The sequence below is a fragment of the Erinaceus europaeus genome, chromosome 10, assembly GCF_950295315.1.
Source record: "Erinaceus europaeus chromosome 10, mEriEur2.1, whole genome shotgun sequence".
NCBI classification, from domain to species: domain Eukaryota; kingdom Metazoa; phylum Chordata; class Mammalia; order Eulipotyphla; family Erinaceidae; genus Erinaceus; species Erinaceus europaeus.
This window is the reverse complement of record NC_080171.1, coordinates 94,914,334-94,936,065: the sequence shown is the minus strand read 5'-3', so window position 1 is coordinate 94,936,065 and position 21,732 is coordinate 94,914,334. Positions and strand designations below refer to the sequence as shown.

Below are 21,732 nucleotides of genomic sequence, written 5' to 3'. Positions count from 1 at the left end.
ACCCTACCCCTACCCCCTTTTTCAATTTACAGGAGGATACAATAATGATAGGTATTGACTTTAAACACTGAAACTGCTGGAATTAATTCCAACTCCATAAATGTCTTTGCATATTTGGGCAGCTTCATTTACCCAAGCTTTAGTATAAACATCTGGAAAATAACCTCATAGAGTCATTGTAAGGATTGATTTGCAGGTATGTAGGCACTACATATGTCTCTAAAAACATCAACAAGCAAGACTGATGAATTCACCTCAAAGTGGTTTCTCCTTTCCCCTCTCAATTTCTCCCTGTCTCTTATCTAATAAATAAATATATTAAAAAGAGAGAGAACTAAGCATATGAATGTGAAAAAATACAAAATTTCAACCTGTTTTTAAGACTGTGGGAGAATTAGTCATTATTTATAGGGGTGGGAATGGGGAAACAAACCTTGGAGATGGGAGTGGTGAAAAAAAAATAAATGAAAATGTAGGGGAGAATATAACAGAATCTGTCTGTCTCAAGAGTATAAAAAATCAGGTATTATTCTTAAATTTAATGGATAGTAGGAATCTGAGTTTCAAGAGAAAAGTACTGAATAGAAAAAGATACCACTGATGTTTAAAAAAATAATGAAATCATTGTAAAAACATTAAAATACACTGTGATCTGAGCATAAAATGAAGTTCAAGCAAATGATGCTTTTAGTTCATGAATACAAGTATCACCAAAGGTAAATAATTTCCCTAATGCCAAGAAACTGTTTTTTCAGATAGCTAATGGTTAGATTTCTCTGGTGATATTTCTACTTTGTTTGTATAGTTTCTTTTATTACAGGTAGTTTGAACTGTAGCACAGTCCCCTTTTCGACTGTAAGAACATATCCTATTGAAGCAATGGTTCACAAATTTCAACTTAGGCAGGATTTTATGGTAAAAGAAAAGGTCAAGTCTTCAGATTTTATTGAAGAAACCTACTAAGTCATCTCTTATAATGTGGTTCCTGGTTCTAAACTATTCTAACCTGTTATCAGAAATTCCCAAATATACATAAAACTCCTCTCACATGTTTTGAGTTAAAATTTTATGAGATCCAGAAATAAATTTTTCTTCACTTTTTCGCTGTAAAGAGTAGAGGATCTGAAACTCAAGAAGTAAATATGTCCCACAATAAACTAAGGAGAAAAAGGAAAAATATAAGAGGGCTGAAAAGAGAGAAAAGTAATTTAAGATTTGTAGAGAAAAGGAAGGCACATGAGCAAGGAGAAAAATAGAGCTTTTGAGCAAGACAGCCATCTTGTGGCCATTTCAAATATTACAACATTTCCAGTTGTATCTTCCAATGAGAAAAGGCAATGGGGTGGAGCGGAAAACAGTATGTCCATGTTTCACTAGGGCACCTGTCACTGCCCAGTCAGTACCAATGGGGCAAGTTACTTGAATACTACAAGCCACACTTGATTTTCCCAGAGTACTTTAAAGATCTGAGATGCTTGTTATAACTATACAAACACTGGGAATGACAACCATAGCATGATTATTAAGACTAATGTTGCTAAAACACAACAACACAAGTAGGTACTGTTACCTGAACTCAGGCATGAGGCAAAGGATTCCCAATTCCCATCTTAAATAGGAAGTACAACTGAGTAAGCCAATCATTATTTAAAAATTTTAAATAATGATGAGATTTCAATGTGTTATACAGTCAAGGTTTCTACATCAAAAGATCAAAAGCTGGAATCCAAACCATTCACTCACATGCAAAATAGGGGCTCTAGAACCCTACCTATTCAGATGCACTGTCTCTCTTTTTATTTTATTTTATTTATTTATTCATGAGAAAGATAGGAGGCGAGGGAGGAAGAACCAAACATCACTCTGGTACATGTGCTGCTGGAGATTGAACTTGGGACCTCATGGTTGAGAGTCCAATGCTCTATCCACTGTGCCACCTCCCATACCACCAGATGCACTCTGTATAGACGGATGCCTTCCTACCTCATAATTTAGCTTGCCGGTGTTTTTTCTTATTTTAGAGTTGACTATCACCATGACTGAGGTTTTTTTGTTTGTTTGTTTGTTTGTTTGTTTGTTTTAACCATTCATAAGTTCAACTTCAGCCTGTATTGTCCTTAATCGCTTTTTGGTTTTAAGTTCAGCTGCCAGAGTATAACTACATTTACATACCACATCCCACTGTCAAGCATGTGCTGAGTCATTTAAAAAAAAAAAAAAAAGACTAACATTCTCATCCAAAATTGGATTTAAGTAGAGAGAATAATCCAAAGCAAATCCCACCCATGTAAAGTTCTCCAAGGATGGAAGGAAAGGTATAGCTAAATGTAAAATATGTGTGCTGTGCAATCTTGTCTGCCTCAGCCCTTTGAAAACGCAGGAAAGAAAAGACATTAAACACTCAAATCTGAACAATAGAAATAAAGCATCTACTATTGAGATGTTTCAAGTTAATTAAAACCCAACAGGTAAAATCTTCAGGAGGGAGCTATTTTTAAGCTACACCCAAGTCCATCTTAATTATTCCATGTTAAACACAGATAGAAACCCAATAGCATATTTGTTTATTCACTTGCTCTACCAATATTTATATGACAGACTGTGCTCTTGAGCTGGGGATTCAGTAGTAAACAAGAGATAAAGTCCTCTTTTGTTACAGCCATCATTTCCATTCACTGAGGAATGGGGAAAAAGGCAGATAATAATCAAATAAACATATAAAGGAATGTTGAGGACAAATTACATTATACTAGGGTGAAGGGATAAGGGTGTAACTGGTAAGAGGCAGCTGTTGTTTGAGACACTGCAATTAAAGAAGGCATCTCAAATAGCATGATAGTTGAGTCGCCTATCAAATGAGGTGACTGAGAAGTCATATGGGTAACAAGACAAAGCATGACAGAGAGAAGTCACTGAAAAAGCTAGAGGGGTAGGTACACGTGCTTGGCGTGTTTGAAAAAACCGTGGAGGCAGAAAGAAGAAATGTTTAAAGTACAAAGTAGCAGGCAATGAAACCAGAAGGGCCAGAGGTCAGACTATGGCAGGTCTTGTACTGTAAGGTGTGGTGGTGCACCTGGTTAAGTGCATACATTCTAGTGAGCAAGGACCCAGGTTCAAGGCCCTGGTTCCCACCTGCAGGGGAAAAGCTTCACGAATGGTAAACAGGGCTGCAGCTATCTGTATCTTCCTTCTCTATCTCCCTCTCCCCCCTCAATTTCTTTGTCTCTATACAATATTAAATAAATAAAAATTATATTAAAAAAAGATACCTGCAGCCCTGCTTCACCACTTCTGAAGCTTTCCCCTTGCAGGTGGGGACCAGGGACTTGAACCTGGGTCCCTGTGCACTGTAATATGAGCGCTTAACCATGTGTGCCACCACCTGGCCCCTCTAGGAAAAAACAGCATCATTTAATACTGAGTTAGGTTGAGGACTAGATTCCAAGTTCAGGCTCTATTCAGTAGATAATGAAGTTGTTCCCCTACCACATTTGCCCTCACATCATGATTCCAGATCAAAACTTTGGAATTATATCATATACCCTGTAAGAATCTTATGGGGGGGGGGGGGAGTCGGGCGGTAGCGCAACAGGTTAAGCGCAGGTGGCGCAAAGCACAAGGACTTGCATAAGGATCCCAGTTCGAGCCCCCGGCTCCCCACGTGCAGGGGAGTCACTTCACAGGCGGTGAAGCAGGTCTGCAGGTGTCTTTCTCTCCCCCCTCTGTCTTCCCCTACTCTCTCCATTTCTCTCTATCCTATCCAACAATGACGACATCAATTACTACAACAATAAAACAACAAGGGCAACAAAAGGGAATAAATAAATAAATTTAAAAATCTTAAAAAAAATAGCACTGGGGTAAAAAAAAAAAAAAAAGAATCTTATGGGGGTGGGGGTAGCATAATGCTTCTGAAAAAGACTTGCAAGCCTGAGGCTCTAAAGTCACAAGTTCACTTCCCCATAGAGCTGTATTGGTAGGGAAAAAAAAAATCTGACTAAAACCATCACGTTCCATATTGGTTCAACACCCAAATGCCTAACTAAACGCCCTCAATTACTTTTTCTTTTTGAAAATCAAAACACATATATAAGGAGACTTTATATATTTTTATCTTAGAAACTGACACAAGTCATAAATGCCATTTAAAGTAATGAATCTGAGTGGGTATCTTTGTGTTTCATTTTAGGAAATTTCTGACCTAACAGTAGATATGAGTGTTTGTTTTTCTTAACTTGTATTAGTGAATTAATATTGATTTACAAAATTGTAAGATAATATGGGTATAATTCTGCATAGTTCCCACCACCAAAGTTCTGTGTCCCCACTGCCTCCACTGAAAGCTGCAGTAGTTCTCCCGAGGTTGCAGATGCGGGTTAGCTACTATTTCTATCTATGACTGTCTATGTTTGTATATATCTGCCCTTTTCTTCTCTCTCTCTCTCTCTAACGGTCCTGCATTCTATTCTTTTCTAAGTCACACCTAAACCTATTACTGCTTCTGAATGTCCTTCCTTTTTTTCCTTCTCTCTCTGGGTCCTGTTGGACTTCAGAGTCCTCTGGTCATCTTCCCCTGTCATTTTTTCCCCCTCTGGAAGTATGGAACAAAAATTTCCTGTGGGCTGCAGAAGGTGGGAGTTCTGGCTTCCAACAGATATGAATGTTAATCATGAAACTTGAGTTTTGCCACTAGTTAGCTGTACAATTATAGGGGGCCATAAGCTCTGTCTTTTCTTTGAGTTCAAAGATGTAGAGAAGGCAATGAGATTTAATGTACAGGATATGTGCAAAAAAATATGAGGAAAGTATACAAAGTAAGAAATTATTATTATGACAATGTAAATGTAAACAGTTTGATCAGAAATAATAAAATACTAACTAAACCAAAGAATATAAATTAATGCAAAAATTGTCTTACCTTCATGTTGCAAGCTAATTCCATTAGTTTTTTGGCATTTTCTTCTGAGCGGTATCTCTTAGGAAGCTGAACCCTGAAAAACTTCAAGGCACCTTCAAAGTCAGTCAGTAGCAAGTCATCCTTGGAAGTCTTGAAGAAAGGAAAAATAATCAACATATGTACATATGCTATGGAGATACACAAGAAAGTATTTCATAATTCCAGTACCTTTATAATCCCCAGAGAATACTTTTTAGTCATTGTCAGAGCAAAATGCACATAGCCACTATCTGGGACAATGCTAGAACAGAGTGACAACTTAGAATGCAATTAAGAGCAAATACTTTAAGAGTGAACAGGACATGACTGTTAATTCAATTTAATAATAAAGGGGTTTACCTTTAATAATCCAAGAGCAACATTAAAAATAACACTTATTCCCTAAAAGAGAAAACACAAAGAGCGTCTTCAGTGTTTACATCTGAACTACTAAGCTCTCATTTCAATTACCCCTCAATTTTGAAGAAACTTAAGAAACAAAATATAATAAAATTTCTTGAAAATGTGATGAATAAAAAAGCTGTAAAGCCACCACTGAAAACAGACCCAGTCTTCCATTTTTCTGAGAGAAGAGCTTTTCTAGCTTGAATTTCACATTCAATATAAATTTTTTTCAAAGAATTCTACGCAACCAAACCAAAATGTTAATGTCACAAAATTGTGAGCTATCTAAAAATAATTAAAAATAATTCCTAGTGGGATTTTATTTTTGTATTGTTGTCCATGTACAACAATCGCTCTATGTACCCTATAAACCAAAAATGAATCTGCTTAAGGCTTCATCCACTGTACTTTTTCTTCACCTAATCCATTTTTGTGGTGCTGTGGGCAAAGAACAAATGAGGGGAAATGCTAAACCTGTTCGTCAAGTAATTAAGTTTCTGGATCTCAATTCCTGTAATAACTGTCTAAGGGTTTTCTGAACTAATTAGCTGAAAAGTGTATGTAAGTTGCACAGCATGCCAAATGGTTTTTTATGATACTAAAAACTAGACAACTTGAATGTTTGAGATTAGGAACTAATTACATAAATCATGATCATGCAAATAATGGGATACTTCACAGTAAGTTAGAATAATGGTATACTTGGTAAAATTATTTTTATTATGCGTCTTATAATACTTCAAACTGGGTAGAAAGTACAAATTTCCTTAATGGATTTTTTATGTATTATTTAGTATTTTCCTTAATTTTAGTGAGAGAAAAATAGGAGAGAATGTGAGAGGAGGAAAAGGGAGGAAGAGGAGGAAAAGGAGGAGAGGCAGAGGGGGAGGAGGAAGGGAAGGGGGTGGGGTGGTGGTGGGAGCAGGAGAGAGAGAAAAACGACACACAACTAGAGCACTATTCAGCTCCAGCTTACGGTGGTTTGAATAAATTAAATATTAAATAAAACGTATAAAAAGCCATTAAGGAACCTGGGACACTGGACAGCATATCTCCCCTCCCCCACCCCCGTCTACTGGAGCACTTTTCAGCTCTGGTTTGTAATGATGCCTAGGATTAAACCTCAAACCCTGGATCATCAGACATGAAAGTCTTTTGTCTAACAATGAATGGTGTTACATCCACTCCCCCAAACAAAACAAAGCAAAGTTTAAGTGGAAATGCAGGTAGAACTTCTAGGATTTCACTTTTTAAATGAGGGGAATGAATCTCCCCCATTTCCTAATCCTTCTAGTTTTATATAGAAATGGTTGTTAATCAGATCTAAGGATGAAAGGGGCACTCTAGGGAAGGTTATAGTCCATCTTCTAAGTTTCTTTTACATAAGAGAGAAATACATATCTTCTTTATTTAGTCACTGTTATGTTGGGTTTCTTCAATAAAAGTAACTAAATACAAGCATAAATATGCACAGTTTTTTGCTTCTTCGTTTATAGCAGAGCACACATTCAACAAAACATGATCATTAGCTTTAGCTCAAGGAAGAATCACTTAAATGTGTATTTTCTAATACTGGGGGCTGGGGGAGGGTGAAAAACAAATCGCTTTGATAGAGCTGACACAAGAAGGATATGGCACACAAAAGCCAAACTTGTGGGCTATGATACGCACCTCACATAAAAGCAGGTCGATGATATGAAAGACCATGTAGAGAGGAAATTTTGCAGTGAAAAGTGTCAGAAACCACTGGGAGGCATACATGTGTGCTTCAAGACTTATATCCAGGAAGTGGTTGTACAGGTCAGGAATGTACTCCTGAAAGAGCAAACTAATTAGTTATGGGCACACATGCAGTTAGTTGTTCAACTCTCACCCAGGAGGCTCACAAATTTGCTAAAAATAGACTAAATAAGTCACATACTAGTGTTTTTCTAAAACCTCTGATGTGTTCAAAAGAGTATTTATCATGATGTTAAACTGGCACTCAGCAAGCCAAGCTCCAGTTCTAACTTGGAATCCCCACATGCTAACAAATATTTGAAGGAACAGTTTTCCTACGTGATTAAATGTTTTTACAAAGTTTGTTTCAATTTTTTTTTGGCCACCAGTATTACTGCTAGTGCTCAGTGCCTGCATATGATGAATCCACCGCTCCTGGTAGCCATTTTCTTTCCTTTTTATTTTTCTTTTTGATAGAGACAGACATTGAGGGGGAGGAGGAGATAGAGAAGGAGAGGAAGAGAAATACCTGCAGCACTGCTTCACCACTCAGGAAGCTTTCCCCCCTTGAAGGTGGGGGCTGGGAGCTCAAGTCTGTGTTTTTGCACAAGGTAATGGTACAACACCACCTGGCCCCTATGTCTCACTTTCATTATAGCTGCATACATAAAAATATAAGTTTGCGGGGGTCGGGCGGTGGTGCAGTGGGTTAAGCACACGTGGCGCAAAGCCCAAGGACCAGCATAAGCATCCCGGTTCGAGCCCCCGGCTCCCCAGCTGCAGGGGAGTCGCTTCACAGGCGGTGAAGCAGGTCTGCAGGTGTCTATCTTTCTCTGTCTATCTTTTCTCTGTCTTCCCCTCCTCTCTCCATTTCTCTCTGTCCTAGCCAACAACGAACAACATCAACGATGGCAATAATAATAACCACAATGAGGCTACAACAACAAGGGCAACAAAAGGGGGAAAAATGGCCTCCAGGAGCGGTGGATTCATGGGGCAGGCACCAAGCCCAGAAATAACCCTGGAGGGAAAAAAAAAAAAAAAATATATATATATATATATATATATATATATATATATATATATATATGTATATGTCTACATACTTGTGAATATTTCTTGACTGAGTCTTCTGTATTAAAATCCCCTCCAAATTCATTTGATGATTCAGATGTTTAGATTGAGACTGAAAACTTATACCCATCAGGTTCATACTTAATTACTTTTGGTGTTATCATCACCATATAATAAGAAATGAAACAATAAACCCATCCATAACCCTGGAGGACTAAGGTAGTCCCCACTGTCCCTCAGCCCCATCTCATTAATCCAATTCACTCCAGTCCTGCATTTTTATTGGCAAATGCAAGCTAAGTTTCTCTTTTACCTGCATGAGCCTCTCCAATTGGTAAAATTTGCAATGCAAATCTTCAAAGTTTTGCTTGAAAAGTTCCCTGAGGCCATAGTCAAACATGATCTTGACCAGAACACTGAATGCCTGTTCTTCAGGCATCTGTAACAAACAGAAAATGAGGAGAGGTGAATCACACAGCGTACTCATGTTTTCTTAAACTACTGAAAACTTATCCTCTTATACTTCTATAAAGATACAAGGAAATCAATGCAATATGACCAGTAACAGTGCTTTATAAAATTAATTCACTCAATTAATATTTATAAAGAAACACAATTAAAATTTATGTTTTTCTCCTCTTTTCAATCTCTTTCCCTTGCTGTCTCTCACCCTCTATAAAAATAAAAAGTCTGCTGGGAGCAGTGCAGGTGTGATCCACAGCTACAACTTTGGTGGTGGGAAAAACGAGAAAGCCTGAATCTGTCTGAGGAAGATAGAAATAGATTTGTATGAAGGTCAGGATATGAACGGAGAAGGAATAAGTCAACAGACAAATATCGATCTCCCAAATCATGGGAACTTTTAAAGAATATCTTACTTCCTTAGCTATTTCATACTAGTACAAATGTATTTCTTCTTCAATGTTGTTAAAAGTATGGCTATTTAATGTAGAACCATGGAGGCCAAGGAAATAATGCAGTCGGTAGAGCGTGGGACCTACAGGCATGAGGTCCCAAGTTGGATCCCAAGCACCGCATATACCTGAGTGATGCTCTGGTTCTCTTTCTCTCTTGTCTTACTCTCTTATGCATGTTAATAAATAAGTCCTTTTAAACTATTTTAAATGGGCAAGGTGGTGGCGCCTAAGGACCTGGGTTTAAGCCCTTGATCCTCACTTGCACGGGGAAAGCTTTACAAGCAGTGAAGTAGCACTGCAGGTGTCGCTCTCCCCCTCTCTATCTCCCTTCCCTTTCAAGCTCTATCCAATAAATAATAAAGATTAAAAACTCAAATAGGGAGTCAGGTGGTAGTGCAGTGGGTTAAGCGAACGTGGTGCAAAAGCGCAAGGATTGGTGGAAGGATCCCTGTTCGAGTCCCCAGCTCCCCACCTGCAGGAAAGTCGCTTCACAAATGGTGAAGCAGGTCTGCAAGTGTTTATCTTTCTCTCCCCGTCTTCCCCTCTCTCCATTTCTCTCTGTCCCAGCCAACAATGACGACATCAATAACAACAACAATAACTACAACAATAAAACAACAAGGGCAACAAAAAGGAATAAATAAATATATTTTAAAAAATTTAAAAGCCCGGGAGTCGGGCGGTAGCGCAGCAGGTTAAGCGCAGGTGGCGCCAAACACAAGGACCGGCAAAAGGATCCCAGTTTGAGCTCCTGGCTCCCCACCTGCAGGGCGTCGCTTCACAGGCTGTAAAGCAGGTCTGCAGGTGTCTTTCTCTCCGCTTCTCTGTCTTCCCCTCCTCTCTCCATTTCTCTCTGTCCTATCCAACAACAATGACATCGATAATAACTACAACAATAAAACAACAAGGGCAACAAAAGGGAATAAATAAATATAAAAAATTTTTTTAAAATTTAAAAGCCCAGGGAAGTCGGGCTGTAGCGCAGCGGGTTAAGCGCAGGTGGCACAAAGCACAAGGACCGGCATAAGGATCCCGGTTCGAGCCCCGGCTCCCCACCTGCAGGGGAGTCGCTTCACAGGCGGTGAAGCAGGTCTGCAGGTGTCTATCTTTCTCTCCTCCTCTGTGTCTTCCCCTCCTCTCTCCATTTCTCTCTGTCCTATCCAACAACGACAACAACAATAATAACTACAACAATAAAACAACAAGGGCAACAAAGGGAATTAAAAAAAAATTTAAAAAAAAATTTAAAAGCCCAAAGAAATCATTTTAAAAATTAATAAAAAATAAAGTAGATCCTTACAAAGTCTAAGGTTTTCAGTATGCCTAAAGTACTACAGTAATGCTTGCGATATAATACATGAAATATTGAGCCATGTAGACACTAACTCTCATCAATGAAATTGAAAGAAAGACTACAGAAGTTCGATTTTACTTTTTTTTTTTGCCCCTAGGGTTATTGCTGGGGCTTGGTGCCTGCACTACAAATCCACTACTCCAGGAGGCTCCCCCCCGAATTTCTGTTGTCCTCATTATTATTATTGCTGTCACTGCTGTTGTTGTTGGAAAAGACAGAGAGAAATGGAGAGAGGAGGGGGAGATAGAGAGGTAGAGAGAAAGACAGACACCTGCAGACCTGCTTCACCATCTGTGAAGCAACGCCCCTGCAGGTGGGGAGCCGGGGGCTCGAACCAGGATCCTTGAGCCGGTCCTTGTGCTTCACACCATGTGCGGACTTAACCCGCTGCACTACCACCCGGCCCCTTTACTTCTATTTATAGATGTTACCTATAATAATACCTACATCTTCTATGGTTTTATGGAAAAAATGTTTCCCTGAGAATCTGGCAAGCTATCCAATTTTCAAAATAGGAAAAAGCACTGGAAATGTTATTTAAGGCTTGGTGTGACTAGCAAGTCTTCAAAATGTCAAGAAGGTGGGCAGGCTTCTGTGGAACAAATGGAAGTGGACTAAGCACAGAAATCACTGAGAAGTAATCAGAACTAAATGACAAGCAGCATAGGGTTCAAACCAAAGACACTGTGGATTTCATCAGGAAACCCACTTGTGATCCAGCAATACTACTCTTAGGCATATCCAAAGGACATGAATACACTAATTCAAAGAGATGTACCTATGCTCTTATCTTCACAGCTGCAATACTCACAATAGCAAAGGAGTGGAAGCAACCTAACTGCCCATCAATAGATGATTAGGTAAGTAGTTATGTGACACATATTCAATGGAATAGCACTCTGCATTTAAAAAAGATAAGATTGTGTCCTTCAGGACAAAACAGATAAGACCTGAAGTGATTACATTAACAAAATAAGGAGGTAAAAGGCAACTACTGGACGGTTCTGGTCATATATGGAATACAGAAAATTGAAACAGGGCGGGGGTAGATAGCATAATCATTATGCTAAGAGACTCTCATGCCTGAGGCTCCAAAGTCTCAGGTCCAATCTCCTACACCACCATAAGCCAGAGCTGAGAAGTGTTCTGGTAAAATAATATAATATTCATCCTTCTCTTTCTGACTTATTTCACTTAACATGAATTTTTCAAGGTCCATCCACCTGCAGACCTGCTTCACTGCCTGGGAAGCAACTCCCCTGCAGGTGGGGAACCGGGGGCTCGAACAGGGATCCTTAAGCCAGTCCTTGCACTTTGTGCCACCTGTGCTTAACCCGCTGCACTACTGCCCGACTCGCCCCCTGTAATATAATCTTATAAACTATTATTAACACGAATAAAATGGTAAAATATAAAATAATCATATTAAAATGATATATAAAAAAGAAAGTCCTTAAAAACTTTACATAATTGGGGAAAACGGAATATGGACTCCATATAAGACGTGACTGAATCAGTACAAAGTCTTTAGGATGCAACTATGGTATTACAGCTATGTTTTTTTTTAATATATTTATTTTTCTGCCCTTGTTTTTTATTGTTGTTGTAGTTATTGTTGTTGTTATTGATGTTGTTGTTAGATAGGACAGAGAGAAATGGAGAGAGGAAGGGAAGACAAAGAGGGGGAAAGAAAGACACCTGCAGACATGCCTGACCATTTGTGAAGCAACTCCCCTGCAGGTGGGGAGCTGGGGGCTGGAACCGCGATCCTTGCGCGGGTACTTGCGCTTTGCGCCACGTGCACTTAATCCACTGCTCTACCACCTGACTCCTTATAACTATGTTTGTAAGATACATGCTCAGTAATTAACAGTGCAGTATTTTTTGAAACATTTCTATTAGTGAAGCATCTTGATTTTCACTACTTACTTTTCAAAACTAAAACATTTTTTCCAGTATTAAAAAAAAAGTTTAGAGGCATGTGCAAATAAGGAAAAAGAGAAAGGAAAAAGCACTGTGGGAAAGATATTAATCGGTAAGTTAGGAGAGAAGTATGTAGGCTCTCACATTAACAACTTTTCAATTCTGTTGTGGATTTGAAAAGTTATCACTAAATTAGAGGACAAAAGTCTTGGCTGAATGAGTGGATGGATGGATGGATGGATGGATGGATGGATGGATGGATGGATGGATAAAAATGAGTGACTACAATGGCACTGAAGGAAGGCAACTTTGGGTTGAGAAGGTCGCTCAATGGTAGAGTTCAACTTGCATGTGTGAAGCTCTGGGTTTAATCACTGATACTACGTGGGAATATCCAGGAGACATAGTGTGGAGTGGTACTTTGTTCTCTCTCATTCTAAAATAGGAAAACAAAAGTTGGAAAGGAGGTAGCTCAGGGTAATAAGCATGTGAGAGACCCTGGATTCAATCTGCAATACCACATTAATTTTTTTTAATAATCCAAAAGAAAACAAGTAAACTTTTCTGTATCCCACCCACTCTAATATATAAACAATAGTGGTTTAGAGAAGATAAGTCCCAGGAGTTCAATCAAGACTAACGATTCATCCTTGTAATGAAGACAAAGTCTACCCCTGCATTGTTTTCAACATTATGGTTTATTTTCACCATGTTTCTTTCCTTTCTTCCCACAAGGGTTATGTTATCACTGAGGCTTAGTTCTTGAATGACAAGTCCATTATTCCCAATGCCTTTTTATTTATTTATTTATTTTACCAGAGCACTGCTCAGTTCTGGTTTATAGTGGTGTTGGGGATTGAACTTGGACCTTTGGTGCCTCAGGCAGAAAAGTCTTTTTGCATAACCACTATACTATTTCCCCAGCACAATGGCTTTTTTTTTTCTTGCCACCAAGGTTATTGCTGGGGCTTGGTGCCAGCATTAAGAATCCACTGCTCCCAACAGCCATTTTTTCTTTCTCCCTTCTTTCCTTCTTTCCTTCCTTCCTCCCTCCCTCCCTTCCTTCCTTACCTTCCTATCTTGATAGGACCGAGAGAAATTGAAAGGGGGAAGGAGAGACAGAGAAGAAGAGAAAGGAAAGACACCTGCAGACCTACTTCAAAGCTCATTAAGTGTCCTCACTGCAGGTGGGGAATGGGGCTCTAACCCAGGTCCTTGGTTGTGGGTACACTCAATGGGGTGTGCCGCCACCTGGCCCCTGACCATTTTTATTTTTATTCTTTTACTTTTTTTTTTTTTTTTTGCTGGGGCTTGTTGCTGGCACTTCAAATACAATGCTCCTGGAGGCCAATTTTTCCATTTTATTGGATAGGACAGAGGGAGAGAGGGAGGGAGGGAGGGAGAGAGAGAGAGAGAGAGAGAGAGAGAGACCTGCAGACTTGCTTTACCACTTGTGAAGCTTCCCACCTGCAGGTGTGGGGGAAGGGGGGAACCTGTGTCCTCATGTTTGGTAATGTGTACATTCTGCCACCTGTACCAACACTCAGCTCCTCATCATGCTTCTATTCTATGATTCTATTAAAATAATTTAAGAAAAGGTTTTCAGATATAGATAGGAGTTGAAACTCATGCTCAAGAATCAGATTAAAGCAAATATAAGTCCATGCTTAAGGATAAATAAATTTTATCATAACAAAGACCTAATTACTCACATGGAGAAGCAGAACGGCAGCAAGAAATGATTGGCCCTGGCAATAGCCAATCTCTTCATCATACACAGAATAAGCCTAGAAAACACAAAAGGTGTGAACGAATAGAGCTACTCATAGGCTGTAGTTGACCCATAAAACCATGGGAGAGAGGGAGTCGGGCGGTAGCGCAGTGGGTTAAGCGCAGGTGGCGCAAAGCGCAGGGACCGGCGGCGTAAGGATCCCGGTTCCAGCCCCTGGCTCCCCACCTGCAGGGGAGTCGCTTCACAGGCGGTGAAGCAGGTCTGCAGGTGTCTATCTTTCTCTCCCTCCTCTCTGTCTTCCCCTCCTCTCTCCATTTCTCTCTGTCCTATCCAATAACAACCACATCAATAACAACAACAATAATAACTACAACAACAATAAAAAAAGACAACAAGGGCAATAAAAGAGAAAATAAATGAATTTTTAAAAAAATCTTTAAAAAAAAAAAAAACATGGGAGATACTACCCACACTTCACTGTGCATTCAGACCGTCAGTGAACATGCTGTGGCCATTTATCTCCAATTCCCACTTAATTTTCTTTGAATGTTTATTTCATTTATTACATATGAGAAAGAGAGAGACAAGCAGAACAATACCCCAGTGTGTGTGGCACTGCAGATTGAACGAGAAAACTTACGTATGCAAGGCCAATACTCTCCAGTTGAGCTATTTCCCCATTCACCCAACTTATTCTTTATAAAATAGAATCACCACCATGCAAATTTCTGCAGTCATGGGTGAAGTTAAGCAAATATCACTTTAGCACATAAAAATAAATACATAAACAAACAAACAGGATGACTGTAACTCTTGTCTTTGCTCATGCTGTCCCCTTTGTTTGGGATATTCTTTTCCATCTTTAATTTGTGAAGAATGTGCTGTTTTCCAGAACAACAACAGTCAAATTCCCTCAGTAAAAACACCCCTGTAGATGGGGACCAGGGTCCCTGAGCATGGTAGCACGTGTGCTCAACCAAGTGCTTCATGTTTAAAAAAAGATTTTATATATGTATTGAGAGAGATAGGAGAAGAAAAAAAAGAGAACTAGACATCAGTCTGGTACATGTTCTGCCATAGACTGAACTAGGACCTCATGCTTGGACACCTCCCTGATCACAGTATCACATTTCAAATATCCTTTTTAATTTTTTTTTTCTAGTGGAGTTTCTGAAAAGCTGATGTCATGTACTCTCCAACTGGTTGGCACCCCCAAAGATCAGGCACTTACTAAACACTGTTAATACTATTCATTTTTCTTTCTGGGAAAAAGTTTTTTGGCAAAGACATCCAAAATACAGTTCTTTCCACAATGCCAGTAATAACTTTTCTGATAAGAGGGATTACTCTGAAGCCATTTGTGGGTTCCTCTGGAATTCTTATTTTGTATTTTTCTTGGCAGACAACTACTATCCATCGTTTCTGAACATTATAACATAATATTGACATCCAACATTCCTGGGGGGTTACAGTTTTTCAGTGCCTTGTTTTTGTGATTAATATTTATAAATTTCATGTAAACTGTGGTGGAAAGAGAATTTTCTACACATTCAGATCCTATCCCACTTAACAAAATTACTTATGGTTAATAACTTCTGGCCTCTACTTTTTTGTGTGTGTGCAAAGGTTCCTTTGTGTCCCAAGAAAACAATTTAGAAGCAGGTGTATTTAGAATTCAGCCTATTTGGTTAAAAGTGATGCCAGTGCTTATTTAATGACAACTAAGGTAATATGCAATTATTACCATTTTATCACCCAAGAAATCCCCGTTGGTACTCTCCAGTGCTCCCATGTAGTAGTGGGGCTCAAACATAGGGCCCAAATGTGTTCTGCCCATTGAGATATTTCCCAGTTCCTTGGATTTTTAAAAAGTAGATAACAGAGAGAGGAACATATTTTTCAGGCTCATGGAAAAACTTGAAGGAATGTATGCAGACATAATAGTAGGTAATATTTTGGGAAATATTTACAATGTTTATGACACTCTAATTAAATGTGAGGGAAAAGCACTTCATTAATTTTTCATGAGTTAATAAGACTTACTATATGTCAGGTAATGGGTGTCCTGAGTTCCAGATAACAATAAAAAAAACCTTAAGAACTCCACAGTCAAGTTTAACAAGTAAACCACAGTATAGTTAGAAGGTCAAAATGGCTGAATTGTATTTTTTTTTTTTTTTTGGCCACCAGGGTTATCGCTGGGATTTGGCACCAGCACTACAAATCCACCACTCCTGGAGGCTGCTCCCCCCCCCCATTTTAAAATAGAGGGAGAGAGACAGACCTGCTTCACCATTTGGGAAGCGTGTCATTGCTCCCCCCACCCCCACGCCCTGCAGGTGTGGAGTGAGGACTCGAACCCAGGTCCTTGCACATGGTAATATGTGCACTTAGCAGGTGAGTCACCACCTGGCCCTTGAGTCATTAATTATTTAGATAATACTTCAGAATATATTATAAAATATCTTTAATGCTAAATGAAGAAATCTAATAAATGAAGTAAACAAATCAAAAAATATTTATTCACTCTGTGCATCATGAAGAAGTACCAAAGGTCACTGAAATGATCCACTTCTGGGGTCAACATGGAGAAAATAATAAATAGATTAGAGTCCAAAGCAGGGAGATTAATACAAGGTGGATTATATCTAAGCACTGACTACAAGGGCAGGGGAAGTGACTCATACTCTGCATGCATGATGCCCTGAATTAAATCCTTGGCGCTGCATAAAACTATAGAAAGACAAAAACAAACAAACAAAAATCCTGAAAATCACCATAAATGGGGAAGCAATACTCTGGTCATCTTGACTTTTCTCAATTAAAAAAAAAATTTTAAGGTGCCAGTAACATCAATAGTACTACCCTTGTACTAGGGTAGTCAGGAAATAGCTGTGGCATCAGTCATGTGTAGTCAGAAAAAGATACTGGAAAGTAACAAAGGAATAGTTGTGTTCACCAAGTCAACGGCATGGCGGAGGGGGGAATGAGGGCTGTTTTCAAATAAATGAGCTATGACAGCTAATCATAATACAGATATTGTTGGATTCTGATTCTAACCAAATAATAAAGACAGAATAGTGTTTTTGTTTTCCTTGCCACCAGTGCTTTACTTGGGGCTTCATGCCTGTAAGATTTCACTTGATGGACTGTTTTGTTTTCAGGTGGAGGGTGAAAGGCAGAAAGGGAGAGACAACAGAGAATGAGGAGACATAACACAGTGCGGCTTCACTGTTGAGGGAGCGTCCCCTTTGCATGGTGTTCATGTGGTGTGGGGAGTGTGAATCCAGATCTTTTCTCCGGTAAAGTGTGTACTCCTGGGGTCAGCTCTTGGCCTCAAGACAAGGAAACCTAAATATGGAGTAACTACAACAGGGTGATACTGACAAATAATGATCTCACCTTTTTAGAGATGTATAGTGAAAAATTTGGGATCACTTTGTCTAAGATTTTCACTAAAGTACTTCAGATAAATAGATTTTTTAAAAAATGTTTATTTATTTATTCTCTTTTGTTTCCCTTGTTTTATTCTTGTAGTTATTATTGTTGTTACTGATGTCGTCGTTATTGGATAGGACAGAGAGAAATGGCAAGAGGAGGGGAAGACAGAGGGGAGAGAAAGATAGATACCTGCAGATCTGCTTCACTGCTTGTAAAGCGACTCTCCTGCAGGTGGGGAGCTGGGGGTCTCGAACTGGGATCCTTATGCCAGTCCTTGCACTTTGAGCCACCTGTGCTTAACCCACTGCACTACTGCCTGACTCTCAATAAATAGATTTTTTTAAAAATTTGAATCAGAGTTAGGGTTAAGTCTAAAATTAGGGTCTGGTTTAGGGGTAGTGTTAGGGTTCCTTCAGGAAAACTTTGGAAAAGGATACATGAAACAACTGTGGCAATGTGTTGATGAATACTAATTCTGAGAGGGGCTATGTATGCATGCAAATTTTCATATAAATGCATCTATGCTTACATATGTAAAATTACCATAATAAGGGTGGTGCTCAGTAGCATAATGGTTCTGCAAAAGACTCTCAAGTCTGAGGCTCCAAAGTCTCAGGTTCAGTCCCCCACACCACCACAAGCCAGAGCTGAGCAGTGCTCTGGTTAAAAAAAATAAAAATCATAATAAATTGTTTTGGAATGCTTTCTATTTTTAGATGTTTTATTTGACACACATGAGAGGCTTTTTAATACAGGCCAACTGGCAGCTGTAAATTTTGGATGTGAGCATATACAGATTTGTAAAATGCAGCAGTTGAAGCTCTGAGGGTAGAAGAGGCCACTAAGGGAGCTGGTACAGAGCTACAGGAACCATGAGCAACAATATCTTGTTTTAAGGACAGGCTGAGAGGTAAAATAATAAGAGAGCTGAGTGAGCCAGTAGAAGAAGTGAAAGCATAATGAGGATGATGAGAATAAAAGAGAATGCTGTAAGAATGTAAGAATATAATCATAAGATAGAGAGTACAGTGCAGTGGGGTCAGGAAGATAATGCAGGATCAGAGGCAGTGAAGAAAGGATTTCTTTCTGGAAAATGTTTCAACAAGATGAGGGACAGATGGCTTGGTTGCTTAAAGGGAGTGCAACTGAGAAAGAAAGAAAGAAAGAAAGAAAGAAAGAAAGAAAGAAAGAAAGAAAGAAAGAAAGAAAGAAAGAAAGAAGGGAGGGAGGGAGGGAGGGAGGGAAGAAAGGAAGGAAGGAAGGAAACTGAAGATTATCATAGTAATCACAGCTCTGTGTACCCTACGGGAAATTTGATTATCAACTAACTTATCAAAACTAAATTGTTACCTCTGATTTTACAACTTTTTCTTTCTCCCTTTCTTGAATGTTTTCTGACATAAAATAAAATTACACTGTTTAGTTATCCTTTATAGAAGTTCAAAGGAGAGGAACCACCATTTAAAATTGAGGGTTTTTCTTCCTGCACTGCTGGTGGGAATGTCAATTGGTCCAACCTCTGTGGAGAACAGTCTGGAGAACTGTCAGAAGGCTAGAAATGGACCTACCCTATGACCCTGCAATTCCCCTCCTGGGGATATATCCTAAGGAACCCAACACATCCATCCAAAAAGATCTGTGTACACATATGTTCTTGGCAGCACAATTTGTAATAGCCAAAACCTGGAAGCAACCCAGGTGTCCAACAACAGATGAGTGGCTGAGCAAGTTGTGGTATATATACACAATGGAATACTACTCAGCTGTAAAAAATGGTGACTTCACCGTTTTCAGCCGATCTTGGATGGACCTTGAAAAAATCATGTTGAGTGAAATAAGTCAGAAACAGAAGGATGAATATGGGATGATCTCACTCTCAGGCCGAAGTTGAAAAACAAGATCAGAAAAGAAAACACAAGTCGCACCTGAAATGGAATTGGAGTATTACACCAAAGTAAAAGACTCTGGGGTGGGTGGGTGGGTGGGGAGAATACAGGTCCATGAAAAATGATGAATGAAATAGTGGGGGTTGTATTGCTAAATGGGAATCTGGGGAATGTTATGCATGTAAAAAAAAAAAAGAAGTAGAAACACAAAGCAGAAATTGACTGAGTTTGGAGTATGGCACCAAAGTAAGAAAGCAGAAGTATACTAGAGTTTGCAGTGAGTACCTCCCTAATACTTCCTCTCCACTTTTCCAAGCTTTGGGTTCATGATTGCTCAACAATTTGTTTGGCTTTGTATGTTAACTCTCTTTTCAGTCACCAGGTTCCAGGTGTCATCAGGATGCCGGCCAGACTTCCCTGGATTGAAGACACCACCAATGTGTCCTGGAGCTCAGCTTCCCCAGAGACACACCCTAATAGGGAAAGAGAGAGGCAGACTGGGAGTATGGACCGACCAGTCGACGCCCATGTTCAGCGAGGAAGCAATTACAGAAGCCAGACCTTCTACCTTCTGCAACCCTCAATGACCCTGGGTCCATGCTCCCAGAGGGATAGAGAATGGGAAAGCTATCGGGGGAGGGGGTGGGATATGGAGATTGGGTGGTGGGAATTGTGTGGAGTTGTACCCCTCCTACCCTATGGTTTTGTTAATTAATCCTTTCTTAAATAAAATAAATAAATAAATAAATAAAATAAAAATAAAAAAAAATAAAATAAAATTGAGGGGTTTTTTCCAACATGAAGTACCTTGCATATTTTATATAAGGAATCTTGTCCATCTCCTCCTGTGTCCTTAAAGTAGTCATGGGCTGGGAATGTCCGGTTAATATCACGGGTGATAGCACTGTCCTGGGGAGACTCCTATGGAAATGGAAGTAAAGAGAAGGGTTTACAATTTAGTCAGTATGTACTTCTTTTGGTTTATACATGAAGGTCTTCTCATTTATATGCTTAAAAATGCTGTAAGGACACAGTTACATATGCATGTCCACATTAACTGCCTCTTTATGGACTAACCATTCAAACAAAGTAAAATACTAGATTGGGAGAAGGGGAGAAGGGAGAGAGGTACCCCATTTCACTCTATACACTTTATATATACTTCATCTCTGCTGCCAATAAATGCAGCTGGTGACACTTTGATTATAAGAAGGAAAATGTGCTAAGCTAATCAGTTTTCTCATAGGAAAATGCTCAGCCTAATCTCAAAAAGGAGGTAAAGTGTTCCCGTTAGAAGAACTGGATACATGCAGCCAGCAAGAGGGCTTACTTGCAAGGGTGCTTGCTTTGCTGTACTTGTGACCTAGATTCAAGCTCCTGTTATACTTCATGGGAGCACTACAGTGCTATGGTGTTCTCTCCCTTTCTCACTCTTCCTGAACAAGTTGGCCAAGAGTGGGAAAGGTCTAGCAATGACCCCTCCCATACACCACTATCACCCAAAGAGAAGAAGGGAGAAGAAGAAAGAGGAAAAAACTAGATATAGAGTTTCTAAGCAATTGATTCACTGGCATGAAATTCGTGTGTTAGATTCTCAAATGGAAAAGAAGACCCTTGGGGTTGGCGCAGAGTCAAGAGCCAGCTCTCATGGAGTAGTGAGCTATCTGACTCCTTTCACTGGGCATCATGCAGAGAGCTTCCCAGCTGAAGAGGGAGCTGATGCTGTTAGCCACAGCATCACATAATGGCAGGATAAAGACCAAATGGATGATTTTCAAGCTCAAATACTAGGTGAGGCCAACACACCTTATGAAGAAGGTGTTTTCAAGCTGGAAGTTATCAGTCCTGAGAGGTACCCATTTGAACCTCCTCAGATCCCATTTCTGACTCCAATTTACCATCCAAACATTGATTCTGTTGGAAGGATTTGTCTTGTTCTCAAATTGCCGCCTAAAGGTGCGTGGAGACCATCCCTCAACCTTGCGACTGTGCTGACTTCCATTCAGTTGCTCATGTCAGAACCTAACCCTGATGACCCTCTTGTGGCTGACATACCCTCCGAATTTAAATATAATAAGCCGGTATTCCTCAAGAATGCCAGGCAGTGGACAGAGAAACATGCAAGACAGAAACAGAAGGCTGATGAGGAAGAGATGCCCAAGAAGCTGTCAGAGACCAGTGACTCACAAGCTCACAACACAGCATAGAAAAGGAAAGCTGGGAGTTCAGAGGCAAGGAAGATATTTTGCCCTGATGTTTAGGGCTTTGTTCAGGTTTGTCTTAGTTAATATATTCTTTTCCAAGATGGTCTGATTTGCCTACCTTTCTGGAATGTTTTTCTTTGT

General features: G+C 39.5%; 1 protein-coding gene and 1 pseudogene across 5 annotated transcripts in view; one reads left to right on the top strand and one right to left on the bottom strand.

The window, feature by feature from the left end:
* Positions 1 to 21,732, bottom strand: part of RABGAP1 (RAB GTPase activating protein 1) — a 203,881-nt gene that overhangs the window by 29,651 nt on the left and 152,498 nt on the right. For all 5 annotated transcript variants that reach the window (XR_009552091.1, XM_060200118.1, XM_007539963.3 and 2 more), the window contains 6 exons: positions 20,195 to 20,308; positions 14,041 to 14,115; positions 8,448 to 8,573; positions 7,013 to 7,156; positions 5,297 to 5,338; positions 4,919 to 5,047 (listed from right to left, as the gene is read on the bottom strand). Coding sequence is in view for 4 of the 5 variants with exons in the window: in XM_060200118.1 (XP_060056101.1) it covers positions 4,919 to 5,047; positions 5,297 to 5,338; positions 7,013 to 7,156; positions 8,448 to 8,573; positions 14,041 to 14,115; positions 20,195 to 20,308 (630 nt within the window). In the remaining variant the exon portion in view is untranslated. The remainder of the gene's footprint in view (positions 1 to 4,918; positions 5,048 to 5,296; positions 5,339 to 7,012; positions 7,157 to 8,447; positions 8,574 to 14,040; positions 14,116 to 20,194; positions 20,309 to 21,732) is intronic.
* Positions 21,074 to 21,602, top strand: LOC107522147 (ubiquitin-conjugating enzyme E2 T-like; annotated as a pseudogene).